The sequence below is a fragment of the Osmerus mordax genome, chromosome 5 (genome assembly GCF_038355195.1).
Source record: "Osmerus mordax isolate fOsmMor3 chromosome 5, fOsmMor3.pri, whole genome shotgun sequence".
Lineage (NCBI taxonomy): Eukaryota > Metazoa > Chordata > Actinopteri > Osmeriformes > Osmeridae > Osmerus > Osmerus mordax.
In genome coordinates, this window is record NC_090054.1 from 15,690,643 (window position 1) to 15,710,569 (window position 19,927).

The 19,927-nt window shown below is 44.9% G+C and overlaps 1 protein-coding gene across 2 annotated transcripts in view; it reads left to right on the forward strand.

Annotated features, from left to right (window-relative positions):
- The first annotated feature begins 6,434 nt into the window (after positions 1-6,434).
- Positions 6,435-19,927, forward strand: part of LOC136943624 (inositol polyphosphate-5-phosphatase A) — a 100,337-nt gene continuing 86,844 nt past the window's right edge. For both annotated transcript variants that reach the window (XM_067237018.1, XM_067237017.1), the window contains exon 1: positions 6,435-6,854. In XM_067237018.1, the coding sequence (XP_067093119.1) occupies positions 6,780-6,854 (75 nt within the window). In that variant the 5' untranslated portion in view covers positions 6,435-6,779. The remainder of the gene's footprint in view (positions 6,855-19,927) is intronic.

Here is a 19,927-nt window from a genome sequence, read left to right on the forward strand (position 1 = left end):
AACCAAATGGAGTCATGGGTTCACTATGTTCATTACATAGAAAGAGAGGGGGACTGAGAAGTGTGAGAGCGAGTGAAGAAGAGAGACTGAAAAAGCAGAAAAAGGACGTGCTTATGAGTTTATGTGTGCATGTGTGTGTGTATGTTTGTGCCAAAGGGTGCATTCCCAGTCTCTGAAACATACCATGAATCAACCGGACGGCAGTAAAAGGACAGGAGTGTCTCTGTGTGTGTGTGTGTGTGTGTGTGTGTTTGTGTAGGTCATTGCTCACAGAAAATATAATTTATATTCAGTGAGTCACCAATAGTTACACAGGGTTGCTGCCCATGTCTAAATTGTATATCTGACCCAGGGTGTGTTAACCAACAGTGAAAAGCTACACACAGGATGTTACCACTGCAGAAACACAACCCACCACCATTTTGTGAAACTTGTGATTTAGAATGAGGTGTGAGGGGAATATGTTCTTAATAAAAGTGTACAGTGACTTCTAGCATATTTATTTTCGCTGGTGTGTGTATGTGTGTGTTTGTGTGTGGCTGCACAGTATGTGACAGATAGAGAGAAGACACATCCAGCCTATGTGTGCTGTTGCACGTCAGTCAGTGACTCATCTCTTAATGTGAGGCCACATCTGCCCTGCCAGAATGTTGTTTTCCCTCTGCTTACTCTCTCGACTTGTTCTCCTATCACCACAGACAAACAGTATTGATTAAACACATAATAGGAACATCTGACAGGGAATAAAGTATGTTGTCTCGACAAAGTACATCGTTTTACCTCCATCTTGTGTCTCAATAAAATGCAAAAGGACTATAGGGCAGACAGCGAGCTATGACAACCATCTACCTTTAGCAGTCAGCCAATGGATTTTGATTTAAAACCCTTGTCATCAGACCACTTTCTCATTTGACAACTCTCTGGACAGGAGAAGAGATATAATTAAAATATAAAGGGTTTGGAGGAGCGGTAATGATGCGGAAATGCCTAAGGGTGGAGGGAGAGGGGTGAATAAAGGGTTGTGAGGTGTGTGTGTGTGGGGGGGAGGGGGGGGGGGTTGACAGCTGTCACAGAGGGACAAACACCTCCCTCTGGGAGAGTGGACATTCAGAGGATAGGGGCTGGATTGGTCTCCACCAAACAGCTGCCACAGACCCGTCAATCAAAGTGTTATCTAAGCCCACATCTCAACTGGATAATAGGATTTGTCCACTGTTAGAGGAACACATAGCCATCCTCCTGGTATGGTTGGCTGATAAAGACACCACCCTCAATTCCACACTAATGTGACACAGCTGTGCACTGACCAAGTTTGTGAGGTTGTCAACATTTAACTCTGAGGATTGTGTTGGTATCTAAATATTTGCTTGAATACTTGGCATTGATACAATTTGTTAAGTGGCATTAGGTTACATTTCTGGATTCATTTTTAGACTTCAGTGATGGGCACACATTTTAACAACCTGGTTTCATTGCAAACATTTACAATTATGGATAGCTTGATAGCTGAATAGCTTAATGATTCTGAGATCAATTCTGGTTATATCCACATCAATTTGTTAGATTTTTTTAAACGAGAAACATTCTCTCAGTCCAGGGGACAGACTGACATCTAGTGGCCAACAAGGAAAAGCAAAGCAATTAAATAGTTTGCAACAGTGTATGTGTCTAAAATGGCATACTTTTCCATTCTATAAAATGTATAATAGTAAAATAACTCATTTGTAATATCTCAGAAAAGGTCTGGGTTGTTTGAACACAACACTTGTGATCAAATCAAATCAAATTGTGAGAGAGAAGAAAGGAGAATGGCCAGTAGACTCCAGCAGCTGCAAATTTTTTTGTCTTTTGTTTTTTGTTATTCATTTATACTTATATGTATTGTATAGCTTGGTAAGTGTAGGTACCGGTATGTTAAATATCTCAATTATCACAGTTACACTGGAGAGGATCACTACCATCTGCTGGAGCATTAGGGTTACTACAAGGATTTAATTTGTCAGTGCAGACTTCTTCCGTATTAAATAAAGTTTGGCTAGACCATATTTAGCTTTAGTTATATATGTTAGAGTGTTCTTATATTATGGAATGTTCTGTTGATTTGTTAAGTGACTTCATAAGAAAGATGTGTGTAATTACTGTTACCAGACCCTGAAAAGCTATTTAATTAAACTAAGATACTTCTGTAGTTACGTTTTGTGTATAGAATGGATAAACTGGAGTCTTCAAGTTAGCTTGACTCAACGTTATGATTTCTATGTTCCTATGAAGTAAGACTTAAGCCCAAATCTCTCTCATGAAATGTGTATGCTAGAACGCTTAATGCAAGCCTCAGTCAATGCCTGGGAAGCCAATGTAAATGTTCACGTCACAAGCAGGGTTAGCCAATTATGGGAGGGTCACTTAACCACCTCCACCATGCAGACAAAGCAATAAACAGAGGAAGCCCAGTTTGTGTGAGACAGGGCAGGGTCTATGACTGACTAAAACCAGCTGCAGCACAAACATCTGTTGCTCACCCAGTGGACCAATGCAATTATTTGAAGTCTGGCCGAGCCAGGACACAGGCTGATGTCAATTACGTCTAACTCTGTGGAGCATTTACATAAGGCCTCTGAGAGGAGCACACAGAGAGGTCTGTTTCCCAGTTTGGCAGTGGCCGTTACCTAGCTACACAGACCAGTCTTCAACACCTTCAGGAGCTCACAAAGTCTCCCAGCAGAAGAGGCTAAATCCCCAGGTTTGTGTTGAACAGGACTTCTCATTAACAAAACGGTGGATCCAGAATGATTCAGGCTGTTTGACATGTTGCCAGTGGGGGTTTCAAACCTTTTCTTAGGGGTGAGCTTTCCTTTAAAGGATGAGGATGACAGAATGAGTCATGATATTCATCTATGTGAATATATGTACCCATAGTTCATTGCTTGAAATATATTTTGAAACATACAGTAACACTGTAGAGCAAGAACAACTTTTGAAAAAATATTCTTCCTGCCAAACTTGACACGCTTGTACGCTTGTACACGGGTCAATATGGATTTTAAAAACCATGTTTCAGCCAGTTCTTGTTGACAGCTACAACATATCACCTCTAGGTGGCACAAAACACAGGGACATTGACAAATGTTAAAGTGAAAATTCTTCACACCCATTACCTGTTATGAAACAATGAAACCTGTATTTGATTCTGTTTACTTAGTTATTTTCGTTTTCGTTTTCACATGAAAGGATATAATATGTTTACAAGGTCAAATGTGTATGTGTCTAATCTGCAATAGATCATTGAAATGTACTGTTTTCTTTGCAAGGATGGAATTTAATCTCTATACATGCTTTCACAAAAGATCAATCCATACATGACTATGCTAACATCAATATGGGCATCTGTCAGTGGAAACAAATCAGTCTAAAATCAAACTCCATCTCACCAGTCAATCCTTCTCAGTTTAAACTGATTTAGGTCACCACCAGCCTCTGTCGCAAAATAACTGACATTTGTCCCACAGGTTACACTGCTCCAAATTAACTGGAAAAGAGAGAGTAAATTAGGAGGGGGATATTATCAACCTCTCCCTAGAGACATCCAAAATAGGTCGACCTCACAGTGGGCGCCAGGCAAGCCTGAAGAGGGGGCTACAGAAATATGTCAGACATTTAAGGATACAGCTCAGGCAGGGAATACAGACTTGTGATCTGCCTGAGTTGAATCACGTGCAGGGTTAATTGTGACCCCTGGCATAGGAAAATAGGCCGTACTAATCATAGATATATATATCTATGGTGCTAATGCACTGTGTGTATGTGTGTGCGTGTGTCTGTGTGTGTTTTTGGTGAGGGAGGCAGTAGTGCCTCCAGATTAGCAGATAGTCTGACTGATCCTTTTTTAATTTGGTTTTTCATCATTGTTCTTGGTGTGATAGTAGTGAAATGTGCATTAACAACATAAAGGTTGAGTGAGTGAGTGAGTGGTAAACAAAGAAATAGAAAGCGAGAGAGAGAAAGAGAGAGAAAGAGAGAGAGAGTCACAATAGCGCATTTGGAAGGCATTTTCAGATATTCAAATACATACGCGGAAAATGGCATGTGGTTGACATGATTAGAGCAGCCTGCCTTCAAACTGCTCTGGAAAATGCTGGTCTCCAAACTGAAAACACAAAAAGTTAAGGGAAAACAAACTAGATATCAGGTCAAACAACCTAAACATCGCCCTTTCCACACAAGACTGAATGCTGTCAAAGCCATAAAAACACTCGAATCACAGCTCCAAAGATACAATAAAAAGGCTTATTATTTCCAGGTTTTTCTATTTTTAGGTGAGTGAATTTGAGCCGTGGAGGGATAGGGGTCAAAGTTCACATATTTGCTCACAGTCTGGAATTCCTACAGCTTTTTTTCCATTACCAGGAGTTTAGAAGGAGGGGCTTCTGTCCAGTTTGAGTGTTTTATCAGCAAATGGCCAACACACTCTCACGTACTTATAGTTATAAGCGCACACACTTGTACACACACACAGCCAACACACACATATATACACAGACACATACACACACAACTCCCAATACCCCTCCCTTCACACTCCTGAGGGATATCCCGTCCAGAGCTAACAGTGTAGTATTTACTGCAGCTTATGGAACACATTACCTGGGCTGTTATCATGTTGTGCACAGACACATATTTAAAGTGTTATTTTTAGGACCATTTCCACTGGGAGCCCTCTTCCCCTTCCCCGTCCTTCTCTCCCCACTCCTCCCCCTGTATGTTTGAATACTCAACGGAAAGGGGCAAAGAGATATTTTACCCATGGCAAAGACAAGCCACCCTTCTCTGCCAATATACTGTAAATTACAATTTACCAGCTTTGTTTTTCTTCTCTCAGTTCTCTCTTTCCCTTCATTCTCCCTATTAAGGGAACAGTTAATGGACTATTTTAACCCCTTCCCAAATAACCTCTAAAATATCAACTCCTTGGCATACAACCACAGCTGCACTGCGCTGACTATATTATGTTAACTCTACTTTATAATAAACATCTGTCAGTCCAATCAAGGACTCAATTCTTGTAGAGTTCAAACAGTTTACTGCCCTGCAAGGGTGCTTGGATTACAAGGAATCATGCAATAACACTCCCTAAGAAAGGCCATTGTTTGAGATTGGATGGTCTGTTCCCATAAAACTAGTTCTATTTGCACATGACGGCAGTGAACAGTAAGAGAATAGTGCAGTGCAGATAATAAAGAGCACCCCCCCCCCCGCACACACACACACACATACGTATCATGATCACACAGTGCACTGACTGTGCTTGACTTGAGGTATATGGGCCATCTAATGTCTGAGAGAGTAATTGTGCATGAACACCTCTTGTATCATTCCAGGAACAACATATGCAAAACAGGAAAATATTTTGGGGGGCACTGTCATGACACAGCAGATGGACTACAGTGAATGGATCTTGGTCTTGCACCCAACACACTTACACACACTTACACACACACACTTACACCCACACACACATGCCAGACACAGCTGTGGGTACTTTGAATAACTTGTTATGGCGATAATCTCTTTGCTCTCTTCAGTAAAATGCAATGAGCCATGTCTCTCCCCCACTAGCTCACATCCCTGAGGCCACACTGGTGTTGTGGATTGCCACTGTGTTCACCCCCAGGAATCTCATTCTCATGCTCCCTGTATGGAACAGCAGTCTGTCCACCATACTGTCACCCTCTCACATCAGAAGACATCTCTCCTGTACTGTCATGCGACTGACTTCCTGACCTCTTTCCCTCCAAGTCTCTATTGAGTCCACCCCAAATTCAACTTGATGCACACAGTCTACGTTTGTAGGAGTGCACCTTATCTACAGCAAAGGTATGAGGAAAAGCATATATTCAATGAACTGTAGGTTGTTTTTAATGCAATTTCCTTAAATTTCTTGAAGAAATAAGAACATTTTGAGTTTAATCCTGCTGTGTAGGAACAGCAGAGACAGAAAATTAACAGCTGAGTTTACACATGTGGGCCCTACCATCTTAAAACGGCTATTATCTTCTCTTCAGAGACAGTGTTATACAGCTGAAACAATTCACGACTCATTTTATTAAGAAGCATGAATAATAAGAGGTTGATCAGTTGCTGGGGATGTATCTTGCACGTTGATGTGCAAGATGATAGCAATGCTATGTATTTTACTTTAAGCAATAACCTAAACACTGACAGCCGACATCACATCGGCTACTATTTGTTTAAACCCATCAATGAAGTAACTGAAGGTGTTAAAGAGAGTCTGGGAATAGGCATAAACCAACTACTACGTAACGCTTCCACACAGCGTCGCCCTTTTAAGAGATCTCGTCTTTCCATTCGCTTGATGACGTCAGGGCCGTGAAGGACTCCAGCCTATCCTCCTCTCTAAACAATCAAGGCAATGGTCCTGGCAGAGCCGTGCTTGCGAGGGAGACTTTTTCACTGCAAAAGCCAGGGAAACATTCATCGTTGAAATGAACCAGAGCCCAGCAGTCGCTGTGGATTAAAACGGAAACTTTTACGATGGCTCTAAACGTAAAAAAGTAGCTAAAACAACACCAGAACGGACCTTTAGCAAGCAACTAGATGCACAGGCACAGCTCATATGCGCGAGCCGAGCCATCTCAACCCTGGCTGCAGTCCCAAATCCTCAGTATTTTAACCGAACTAGCATCCTAAAACATTTTTCGACTTTTGTTTGCTTTCTGTTTTACACAGTCAAAGTCCGTAACAATCTTTACTCTAAACGAATTATGGCAGGGAAGCTGACAACACAAAGCACGGGAATACTGCTCGTGACAGCCAACGTTGGATCGCTTTTTGAAGATGTGAGTTGCTGCGACGTGTTGATGAATGCTTTCTATTACAATGTGTCTTTGCAGCCTATGTGAACCTTGGTCTGTTGTAGCTGTAGCGTTGTTGCCGTTTCCTCGCGGAGATTTTAACTGATCCACCAATCTGTCAGATAGGTTGCAGTATCCTACCGTAACCACCTTACTTGTTTGTAGGCTACGAGCATAATCACAACGTGGGCCCGTCTCGGCTCTAAAGATTTTCGTTTTGCTGCATGTCTTTTCACGCATTATGAAGACATTGGTTTGGGTTTCAAGAACTTGATTAACCTCGTTTTGCCATTGATGTTGAGCCGATATGTTAATTAGTCTCCCAGTTTTAAAGAACATATGTGTTAACTACCATGGCCTACCTAAAACATTCTTGTGACAGCATGCCATCTCCAACGGTTTGAAGAGACAACTGGAAGATCCTTTTGAGTGTCGCCGTTCCTCTTGATGTGTTGACTACCTACATGAATGTATCTCCTATCTTCCGATAAATGTAACATATTATGGTATCTTATCAGTATGTAATTCATAAATAATACGTCTGCACCACGGTAACCCCAAGAAAGTGAAACCATAAGTCTACACTCTCGAGTAATGTGCCATTGAATTGTAGATGTGTTAAACTATTCATTACTTAGCATAGGTATACTTAGTAATTGTAGGTATATATTATGTAAAAACACATTGTTGATTTTATTTGAAAGATAGCTTTAGAAATGTTTCCCTTCAATGATAACTCTCAAAACAAGGGCACCATTAGGCTATAATAATTTTAAAACCACCTGTTGATATGTGCTATATTGCAGCATGAGAGAATCTAAATGAAGTAACCAACTGTGTCCTCATGGCTCTTATTGTTAACATGGCAACTCAAACACACACTACAAATTAATCTTAAATACTCATCAATCTACAAGTCATGTAAAGGTTTTTGTAAATGCTTAAATTTAACATGGAACTGTCTAGTAATAATATCACCTAGCGATTAAAAAAATCTTAACATAGACTAACTTGCGGGCAGTTCATTCCATTGTTGTTATAACTGAGGATACTCTTTCTTCATTTTTCACTGTATCTATCTCTATCTCTCTCTCAGTTTCTGTTTTTGACCCATTTGAACTCTTGGGGCCAAACATGAGAGGGAAGGGTTTTCTCTCTAGTGTTTGTATATTAATAGACTGCCTGTCATGACCACTGAGCTTTGGATGTCCTATGGACAGCTTTATTTTTCCATAGGCTAGCCTACATGTTTGTGCTGTGAGACAAAATGCGCAGCGTTTAAGCAAACACGTATGTTTCTTTTAGAACAGATGCAGTCACCTTTGCACAAAATGTGTCCAAACTCCACACTGCTCATGGCAGCTGAATGGACTCTTTGTAGATTGTTGTTTGTGGTGTTGTGAGACAAATACAGAGCCTTTAAGAGATCACAAGGTTTGGTGTTTTGGTTAGATGGCCTTTACAAAAAAATACAAATGCTGATGGTGTTGGAGGGTAAGGTCAAAGACGAGGAACATTTGCCTACTCAAACTAGTTGATCGGCCTCCATAGAAAGGATATTAATTTATTTTAGTAGTGTAGTCCTTTCCCAGGGTACCCTAACACAGATCCAGTGATCCTCTCAGGGGACTTCTCAGGGACAAAAATCACACCCTCTTACAATTGTTTTCTTGGTAGAGACAGTGACCATTTGGCTGCCTGGGTCCCTTACGTTGTCACAGCCTGTTGTGTTATCATAATCATTCTCTTGTGGCAACTGGTAAATGAAGGTGGAGTTGATATAGCCTAACTGTAGGACGTCAGGTGGCTGAGCGGTGAGGGATTCGGCTAGTAATCTGAAGGTTGCCAGTTCGATTCCGGGCCGTGTCAAATGACGTTGTGTCCTTGGGCAAGGCACTTCACCCTACTTGCCTCGGGGGAATGTCCCTGTACTTACTGTAAGTCGCTCTGGATAAGAGCGTCTGCTAAATGACTAAAACGTTAATGTCTGTTTTTTAGTTTAATCAGCGGCAAGGGAGACGTGTCCACATTATGCTCCTCTGACTCCCGTTAATGTCAAACATTTATAATTTGAAAGGGACATGTGGCAAAGTCAAACATTCATGGTTAGGCATGTTCTCAAATTAAGACAAACACCTCTTTCGAGGTGCATTTCAAATGTAAAGGTCAGGTGTTAATCATTATTTACATTTGAGAATGTCTTGCACGCCCCTTTTTCCTATTTATTCAAAGTTAGCTACTGTGTTAAAGGAAGTTGCGCAAGTCTTGGTTGTTATAATGTCATACAACAGGAGTGGGCTGTTGCTGCTGGAAAAAGATTAAAGTTAATGAAACAGAAGTGATGAAAGAGAATAACAATCGGTATAATTAGAATAACCACCTATCTCCTTACTGGGTAATAGCCAACTCCGCCATGGAAGAGTGATGGCCTAAACAGTGTGACATAAAGGGCATAGGGAGTGGAGTGTTTTCTAAGGAGATAGTTGCAATACTGTGTTTTTTCTATCTGAACTCTGGCCAGGGAACAGAGGGCACCTCTCTCACTCTGCCTCCTCAGATATAGGCTAGTCCACCATGCAGTTGGGGCCCCTCAATGGAAATGGTGGAAATCTCTTTAAAAAAAATGTGTCCAAACTTTTGACTGGTACTGTACATCACAACACTTGTGGACTATTGAGGACTTAGTCGAGTAACAAGAGCCTTGGACATCTGTTTAACCACCTGTTACCGATCCGTCCGCCAATCTGTGTCTTTTCTTTTTTACTGTAGTCTGTGAACCGTGATGTCATACCCTAAATGTATCCAGTGCTCACTCTGGACTTCAGTTACCCTGGAGATTGAGGCATGGTCTTGCCATGTCGCCATTTTTGGCTTATGTACCTAGTTCTGGCACCCTGCCTCTGCTTGTCTGCACCCACTGTTGCTCCCTCTTTTACCCCCCCCCCCCACTCTCTCACTCTCTCACTCTATCTCCTCTCACACTCTCTCTCTCTCTCCTCTCACACTCTCTCTCAGGCATCTCTCTCTCTCCCTCTCCCTCTCTCCTCTCTCAGGCATCCTCTCTCCCTCTCCTTCCCTCTCAGGCATCCCCTAACAGCTCGTTAGCTCACGGCATCACAACGTCTGCTAATGGATCCAGACCCCAGTATGCTGGCATTTATACACAAGTAAAGATGGCATGAAATTGAGGAGAACACGTTTTGGATGTGTGCTCCAGCTTCAGTCCGAATGTGTCCTAGCCACTGTAGCTTCTCAGCATCTGACTGAATGCTGCCCGTTACGGAGCACAGCGTGTGTGCGCTGCTCTCCAGACTCTCCTTCACGTCACCACTATAGGTGGGCACTCTACCTCTCTGTTAACAATGGGACAGGAGCGTGGACATGGAATCATTCTTTTCTGGGGAAAGGGTTCATTGCATGGTGGGTGCTCTCTAATGGGGGGAGAATTGAGTGTGGAGGTTGGAGGATAGACTGGGATGCTGGGAGATTCAGAACAGGTGAATTAATTAGGCCTTCTGTCTGTGCCTGTCATGCTTCATAAGGCAGGTTTCAGATGATCTCAAAAGTCTCTTGGCTTCATCTGTCTTTGTCCTGCTCAAGAGAGCTCCTGTTTTGAGTTTCATGCTGCAGCCAGAGATGAACGTTTATGAAAGGCAGATCAGACGATGCTATTTTGATGCGCTTCTTCATTCTAGTTCTGCCCCCTCAGGTAAGGAAATTCGATTTTCAAAGTAGAAAATGGAGAGGGGTGAAACGAGTTGGCTTCCAAAAGCCAGAATAATCAGCATTGAGTTTGCAGAGTCCTCTGAGACTTTTCCCCCTCACCTGATTCCTCTCCACTCCCATTAAATTACCAGCCTGGCCATTACCATTTGATAATGTTAACTGTTAAATATTAATGCATGGCTCAAGGGTCTAGAATATACCTTGATGATGCTGTGATTATGTTGATTTAGCATTAGGCTACAGAAATTTGATCTGTTGTAGATTAGAAGAGGCAGTTGAGAAGCACTCTGCTGACTAAGGATGGGTTCACATGGAGCAGTCAAGCTGGTTTTAAGCATTTTAAGAATGGAATGGAATCGGTTGCTAGTAGCTTACTTCATGAAGATCGGTGTTTAGTTTACAGACAACTTTACATTTGTCTAACGTAGGGTAAGTCCTGTCTTGCCCATTGTCTCCAAGTGAGGCATTTAGAAACCTCTCTAGGACAAGACCTAAGGTGCTTGTTGGCTCAGTGTTTACAGGATTGTTGAAATAAATCATACCTAAATGAGTTGTTCTGAGGGTTAAAACCAATTTAGTAAATACCATCCCACTGCAGTACCAACAGCCTTGGTCATAATGAGTGTATGTCAGAGCCAGAACCCACCTCTGTCTAGAGGAGCCCACGGGCTGCTGATGGCTTCAATATGGAGGGCCCTTGAATGAGAGGAGGTGGATTTGTTGTGCATGGGAGGTGTTTCCTTCGTTCTCTGCATCATGCAGTCCTCTCCTCCTCACCGTGTCATTCACACACACAGCTTGAATGCATGACTCAGAGTTGTCACATTCTGGCTGCCAGTTGGCAGCTTTCTGAAGGAGACCCTTTCCCACAAAGCTATTTTAACCAGATACCTCCCTGTCCTCCTCTATGGCTCCCTTCCCTTGTGGTTTTCTGTGACCATGTAAAGTCTGAAACCTCAGTCCAGGATCCAGACAGCACCAGGCCTCGGTGTGAGTTGGACCAGTGGGCCCCTGGGACCCTCCCAGTCAGTCGGGTCACTATGCCCCTGAAGAGCAGTAGAACTGGACAGAACAGCCAGGCCTTACTGACTGGATGATTAGCTGACTTGAGCCAGGCACTGATGGTTAGGTTGTGTTTCAAACTCAAGGGAATAAATTGTCCACTCTCCCCACTGGCCAGATCTGCTAATCTGACCTATGAAAACAAGCAGGCAGTCACTGGACTAGACTGGTGTTTACAATAGTGGCTCAGGGGAGTGATATACACTCACTCACAAAGACACACACTCACAGGCAGTGTGTACTATTTCAACCTGTCCCAGCAGTAGGATAGGGCAAAGTCATGACTGAGAGCCTTCATGAACCTTCCCAGAGTTCATTGACCCTCCTCAGGAGGAGTTGATAGTGGGGTGAGTGAGACAATGAAGGCCGGGCCCCCGCGGACACAGATTAGGACCTGGGATACAAGTGGGAGTGTCACAGAGGAGCTGGCCGGCTTGGGCGCCTTCCAAGAGCCATAATTATCCAGAATGTGAAAGCTTGAGAGAGAGATGCCCCTCAGTCCCCAAGCCCAAGGACTCATTCATGGAGTCTCTGGTGGCAGAGGAGGACTCAGTGCTATGATAACCCGTGTAGCTCAAAGCAAGAGGCTAAATCAGCAATGTGGAAGCCTGCTGTGTTACTGTGTAGTACCGTACATGAAGGCTGTATTGCTCACTGCAGTTTCTGCTGCTCTTGTTCAGTGGTTAGCCTACTTCATGAGCCAGTGGGTCATTATCAGCTAATAGTACTACTTTACTCTGTGGTATCACAAAGACTATTTATAAAACTGTGTTTACTTACAACAATTAATCATACACTATTAATATACCAGATAAACTAGTAACTGAAAGGGTTATTTTTGGATCTTGGCTTAATTGGTCGTGTTTTTGGATATAGGACATGTTATGGGCTCACAGTAGCCTCGCGGCCCAGTCTTACATTTACATTTACATTTTTACAGTCTTGCCATGACTGTCATGTTGAGGAGAGTTTATTGAAGGAACTCCCTGTTTCAGCCAGGCTACACATGGTGTTTCACCATGTCCGGGCTTGCCTGCCATGCTATCCTCTATGTGAAAGTGGGTGAAAGCAAGGTTTCTAAAAGTATTGAGAGTTGTGGGTGTGTGCGCGCGTGTGTGTGTGTGTGTGTGTGTGTGAGAAAGAGCATTGTGCTGTCTTATTTGTGTGTGAGAGTAAGAGCTAGGATGTGTTTTTCACGCCTAGCTCGGTGTGATGAGCCCTTAGCCTTAGGTGACATCAGGGGCTGTGAAGGGAGAGTGAAGGCCCGGGTTAAGCTCAGGCCCTATCTTCTATGTCAAGACTTCCTGGTTCTGTGCGTGCTAGCATCCCTACTGTCTCGTGTCAGTGGATGTGAGGCTAGCAGGGGGGGAGGGAGGGAGGGCTGCGGGGATAGGAGTGGGTGTTTCATGAGTTCAGGCTGGGAGTTCACAATCCGGTGTTGTTTTCCAAAAGAGTTTGTTTGTCACTTGCTCCTTTCCTTATGGTTTGCACAAATGTACACAGTGCAGAATGTCACTCAGCAACTTCAGTCATGAATGTGCGCACGGAAACATGCACTTAACAAGACTTAGGAACATACTGTACCTGCGACTAAACGTAGAATTACAACAGGCTGTTACCCAGGTCTTTATAAGGCATCCTGTCCTGCACCAGAACTCTGCATTTTTGGCTCAGCTCCCAGACTTACCGTGGATCTCTGAAGGAATCAATCCATGCAGGCAACCTCCTCAAACCTGTTTAGGAGCGTGTTAGACAGCAGACTCCACTGAACACTGCCCAAGAAACGTTTCCCCAAGAAGCGTACTTCCTTCTCCCACTGAGACTCCTCTCTCTGTGTTCAGCCGATGACATACAGTACGTGTCCAAACTCGGCTGGCGACAGGAATGTAAACACACAAGTCCCTATATTAGGCAGGTAAAGGAGTACCTGTATGGGGTGTGTCCATGCTTGTTTAAACTTAGCGTGAGCAGCATGCCATTCAGTGGGTCTAAACGTCTGTGTTGGGAGGAAGGCTGTGCCCCAGTAGTATCCTCTCTCATGTCTGTGTACAGTATGCTGCTCCAGGGAAAAAGGGTTCGACTGGATCATCACAGGAAGTCGTTTTGACAAGAGCTTGTTATTGGTTGTTACCACTGTGTTGGAATCAATCACAAGCTAATGTTTATCAAAGGAGTCTGGCAGCCACCTCCTTCTCTGCTGTGTAAACTCAGATGTGTGTTTTGAAGAGTTGCAGTTGTGTGTTTGTCTCTCAAAGTGCACGTCCAGTCTTGTGACCACTTGCGATGTCAGTACTGGCCTGGCACCTTGGATGTGTTAAGGACACTTGGCAGCTTGTCAGTGTTACACACAGCTCTCTCTCTCTCTCTCTCTCTCTCTCTCTCTCTCTCTCTCTCTCTCTCTCTCTCTCTCTCTCTCTCTCTCTCTCTCTCTCTCTCTCTCTCTCTCTCTCTTTCTCTCTCTCTCTCTCTCTATCTCTATCTCTATCTCTATCTATCTCTCCTGGAAAGCCGACTTGTTTAATAAAGGAGCAGGCTCTTCCCACGCGGCTGCAGAAGACGTCCCCTCGCCTCCCGGCTTGCCAGCCTGGCCCCTGAACAGCCCCCCCTCTACCGCTCCACTGCACAACCACACCATTTGGTTTATTTGTCAGCTTAAGGAGGTCTTTTGTGTTCTTCTAAGAACAGTGCATAGAATACTGGAAATAAAATGTCATCAGTGTGTGGCTAGACAGTATTTGTCACACCCAATCAGTTTTCTGTGGAAACATGGATTGTCTGTGTTGGTCTCACACTCACACACACACACACACACACACACACACACACACACACACACACACACACACACACACACACACGAGAATTGTGTTTATTTATTCAAGAGCTTGTGATGGAGAAGGCTTATTGTCTCCACAACCATTCCAGTGTGTCTATTTCCCAGCGAGTCCATTGTTTTGTTAGAATGTGCAGTTCAGCAGCAGTATTGTTTTGTTAACATGGCAGTTCAGCAGCAGTGTTGGGCTGTGTTGCCAAGTTATTAAGACGAGCTTGATGTGCCCATGAACACGTTGCTCCCCATTTGCTCATGTTCCAGCTTACTTTACAGACTTCCTGGAGAGAAGTAAACCTTACTTTATACAGAACACCTGGACTGTGTTAGCTCATGTTATCATGCTATTTCCTTTACCTTTGTGTGTGTGTCACATCTGCTAGGTTGGACAAAGAGATGTTGGTGTGCTTCTGGGCCTGGTTTCCCTCAGCAGAACCATAACAGAAAACTCTCTCCGATGAACATTAGTATTACGCTGTTTGACGTTCACAGGTGCCCATTTAAGGGAAGCGGTTCTCTAATGGAGTAATCCACAGTGAAACAACGCGCGTGCACACACCCACCCACACACACTGGCTGTTGGCACTCCCAGGAGAAAAATCCCCCCACGGCTCCTGTTTTATGTCACATGCCTCCTCAAAGAAGTTTAGGACTTCTCCTATGCCCGTAGAAGACCACTGTGTGTAGCTGATCCACAATGAAGATGTTTACGATGGTTGCCAGTTGTCAAGTCGCCAATGCTTGGGGGGGTTTCCTCAGTGGAGAGAGTCAGAAATCACGGGAGCCGGCTGTGGAGGCATGGAGGGGGAGGGTGAAGGAAAGAAAAGGCTTAATTAGCCTATCTTACCTCAACTATGCCTGTTCTCCTCCGGCCTGGAGAAAAGCTTTCACGGCCTCCAGTTGAACACCACACTCAAACCAGACCTGCTCTGCTTTAAGGTCCACCCAGTGCTTGAACCCTTTAAACGTAGCACAACCCTGGATGACATACCCATCCTGAGCCTTAGCCAAATACAGACTAACTCAAATACTATTAAGTTGGGGAGTAACTTCTGTTGGGGTGGGGAGAGTTAGTGTGCTTGAATCAAAGCTTGTTCTGGATAAAGGTGGAAAACGTGATTTTTGTGATGTCTGTAGGCTGTCTCCAGGGAGGCATCGAAGGAACACAGCATGTACTGTGAGCAACCATACTGCTGACTGCTCTGCTGTGTGTGTGTGTGTGTGTGTGTGTTGAAGCAGAGCTACGTGCCTGTCCATGTTCCTCTGTAATGAAAACACTAACTCTGGGATTTTAGGGAACGTGTTTTCCATTGTGCGTGTGTGTGTGTCCGGGGCTCTCCCTTTGGCTTATCTCCCCTCTGCCAGTTTACTGGGTAACTGAGGGGGTTTATCACTTACTTCTTTACCCAACCTTGTTGACACACCACACGCCTGAATTTCCATTCTGGAGGACTTAAACAATACACAACCCTCTGTGACCCCCCCCCCCCCCCGGAAGCCCCCCCCCCCCCCCCCCCCCCCCCCGCCGCCTGTCCCTCTCTCTCCCTCCTTCTCCCCACTGGGGGCTATTTTTAGCCCCGCTCCACAAATGTATCTTTGTTGAAGACATCCTTTTATTTCATTAGGGCCAGTGAGGAAAAGGACCCCTTTGGCCTCGCCTTGGGAAACAGTGTGACGGCAAAGAATCATTCCTCAGGCTCATTTCTTTTTCTGACGTTGGGGATGGGGGGGGGGGCGTTAAAGGTTTTGGAGTCATTGGCATTAAGCAGAGATTTGGGTTGTCCAAACTATGCTTCCTTGTTCTCGCTTGGGAGGATTTCCCTCTGGACTCTGATTGGTCACCCCCCTCTTCTCCCCGCATATGAATGCTTTACTTCCACATTCCTGCTCTGCTTCATTGAGAAGCCCTGGCCCAGCACATGTTTTGTTGAAGCTTTATTCAGGGTTTTCATCCCGAAATGTTTTCTTTAGTGATTGTTTACTGTGTAAGGCCATCTCCTTGTTCTAGAAGGCCTTCCACATGTCCGTGGGGCTGATTCTCTAGATCTACAGATCCAGTTCACAGGACTGCCGGGTGTATGATACAGATCAGTTTCCATTTGATTTAAGGAGCAGACAGACGACACCCACAAACATCCACAGTCTCTCTTTCACAAAGACACACGCACGCTTTCTTTTTTTGAAGTGGTGCCCTCTCCATCTGCCCCTGGTTTGTCAGAGCCTCTCCAGACAAGTGGCCACCACAAGGCTAGCTGACTGTGCCAGCCGTGCCGGTGCTTGCCAGCCCAGTCCTCATACCAGCCAGGCAGATGGTGGGCCAGAGCCTGCATGCGTTCTTACTGGACGTTTTAGGTAAGGAGAGGCAGCTTGACTGGAACAAGATAAACGTTATCTAGAACAGTAGCACTTAAGCCCACCTGCAAATACTCATGTTGTCACGTTCAGGGTTAGCCCTGTTTGCTTTGGAAGTGCATGATGGAAAGCAGGTAGAAATCCTGAAGTTGCCCACTCAAGCCTCACTACTTGATGTGGTTAGATGGTCAGTATTTTGTGGAAGAAAGGGTACCTGACCTTCGACCTCCCTCAGGCAATAATAGAAGATTAGCCTACTCATCATCCATCAGTTAAGTATGGTATGTGTGTCTAAGTGGTCCAGATACTATACAATTGATTTACAGTGACCGCATATATGTTAAAAGTAAATATTAAGACGAGACATCTCGAGTTTTACAAGTTTACCTGCAGCTTTTCCATGCCTGTGTCACAACATGTCCAGACAGGTAATACACATTAGAGGAGCCTCTTTACAGGTGGCTGACTCTGAAATGATGAGCGTTTAGGATCCCATAATGTCAGGTCCCTCTGGGTTCCATCTAAAGCCATGTCCCCCTCTTCCCCTGAGTAGCCCAGTCTCCAAGCTGAGGCCTGGCTTGGTAGCAGACTGAACTGTTTGTTCAGTGGCCTAATGTCTTGCTTTTATGACCAAGGGGCTGCTAGCCCGCTCCGCTAGCCTGGCTATCGACTTGCAGCCGGTCGGTGTCGCACAGTCACATTAGCGGAGGTCCAGACTCTACAAGGTGACCCAGGCGCCTGGCGGACACGGCGTCGACGCGGACACGGCGTCGACGGTGACGCTACCCGTCTCAGATCCCAGAGGAGCAGGGTGCCTTCTTATCTGATTGGCTAGTGGTGAAGCAAAGTGGAAGCGGTGTGAAATGAGCCCTCGAATGGATAGCTGGTGTCCGTTCCACGTCTTTCTTTCTATCTGTCCGTTTCACTTTCTCTTTTTGGTGAGTTGTGTTACTGTCTCACTGCTACAAATCACAACAATGTTCTGCGCTGTGGTGTCTGCAGCAACAGTTGTAAAAAGGTATAGGCCGCTCCCTATAAAGTGTGAGCACATCGTTGAGGTAAATCCTTGTCTGTGTTCTAGTTCTTTCTGTTCACAGGGTCAAAACAAATCCGATTTTTTGACCTGCAATCGTTTTGCAAGCTGTGATAAACACTTACTCACAGGTTATCTGCTGTACGGACTCGAAAAGAAGCATAAACATTATGGCCTGTGAGACGTCATGGGAGGTTTCTCGCTGCTTCAGAAGGTACGAGAGGGCTCCAGGCTGACAGCTGCTGAGGAGCCCAGCAGGCTTCCCTGGTCTGGCGTTTGTCACGTTCCTCTCAGAAACTCCCGTCTGTCTCTCTCCGCCGGGTCGGCAGGGGTGGGAGTGGCTCCCATGGCGGTCAGCGTTCGTTGGCACAGCCGGGATCTCCGAGAGCGGCCTTTATGTACGGCGGCAGCTTCTTGAGTCGACCTCGACCTGGATCTCAGCCCCCCCTCAGTCATAAGACAACCCCTTTTCGCAACTGGTCGAACTGTGGCTATTTAGATTTAGAAGGTGTTTTGACTGGATGGTGCCACTGTGACACGATGTTCTTTCACCAGGATGGGACAAATCACACATCTGGCTGGATTGGGACATCAACCAGCTCCAGAGACACTTCTCCCTGCTACTCCTCTTTTTCCTTCATCAACCCATTCTCTGTGTGTGTGTGTGTGTGTGTATGGGTGTATGGGTGGGTGTGTGTGTTCTTTTTGGAAGGGTTTTACATCTGGAACAGAGAGATTAGACTGCACTTTGTCTCTGAAATCCTGTTTACGCCTCCCTCATGATGTTTAGTGTGCACTCTGCATCCTGTGTGTGTGTGTGTGTGTGTGTGTGTGTGTGTGTGGGGGGGGTGCATGTGTGTGTCTTTCCTTTTACTCTTCATCTTTATCTTGTGAGATGGCCAGGGTTGTCAGGGAGATGTGTTTAGAGGGGATGATCAATGAGAGGAGACCTCTGCCGTAATGGGTGACAGTCTGGAACAATCTGGAGTATTAATGAGCCTTTGAGCAGAGAAGCAGGCTGCCGTGCAAAGTGACAGACAACAAATACATGGATCCCTGGAAACAGCAAACACTGCAAGGGAAATAAAGGCTTTCTTTCAATTGACTTCGCAAGGCTTTGCAAAATCTGCAAATATGATATATGGAAGTCACTAAAAGTGTGACACAATTTGAAATTCTCCAGAAATGTAGGCTTGCCCCAACACTTTCTCAACTGTTGCTTTCTGTTGCATCTATGCGGTTGCAAAATGCCTCCATCCGAATTTCTAGCAGTAATGGACAAGTGATCTCATTATCTATAGATGGACATTCTTGGCTGGACATTCAAGGGGGGAAATCCCTTGAGGTCACTCATGACACATTTACATATAATCTCTCAAGTACCACATGATTCAAATATTTTTTTTCTAATCGTCTGTATTCTTAAACTTCTTCTGGAGTTTCCCCCTGCTCTGAGTTCAGACGTTCTTAACAAGTTTGTGTTCAGATGTGTAGGAAAAAATATAGGAAATGACTGTAAATAGCTTGGGAGGGGCCAGAGAGGGCCTGGAGAGCAGAAATGATGAGGGGAGGGTGAGGGAGGATAGAGAGATGAGGGAGAGGGTAAGAGTTCAGTGACAGGACCGGGCCATGGGAAATGACAGTCAGGCATGGGCACACACAAGCGTACACACCCACACAAGCATACACACACACACACACACACAAAACACAACGCAGAGTGAGCACTGAGGAATAAACCCATCCCAAAGAGGCCTTGACCCGGCCTGCATGACTGACCATGTCTGCTCAGAACTGCCCAGTGTGTATTCCTCAAGTGGGTCTTATCCCACTGAGCTAAAGCCACAAGCTGCTGTTCACAGCCAGCTCAGTGGGTGATTGGCTGAGCCTTACTATGGCATGTTGTTACTAGGTTCAGTCTTGGCACAGCAACTGGGAACCTTACGCGTTGTCTTTGGGCTGTTGAGGGCATAAATCAGGCTCTCCTGGTGAGGGCTGGCTGCAACCCTGTGTTGTGGAAACCCAGTGGTTTCTCTTCTGTTTGTTTTGGGAGGT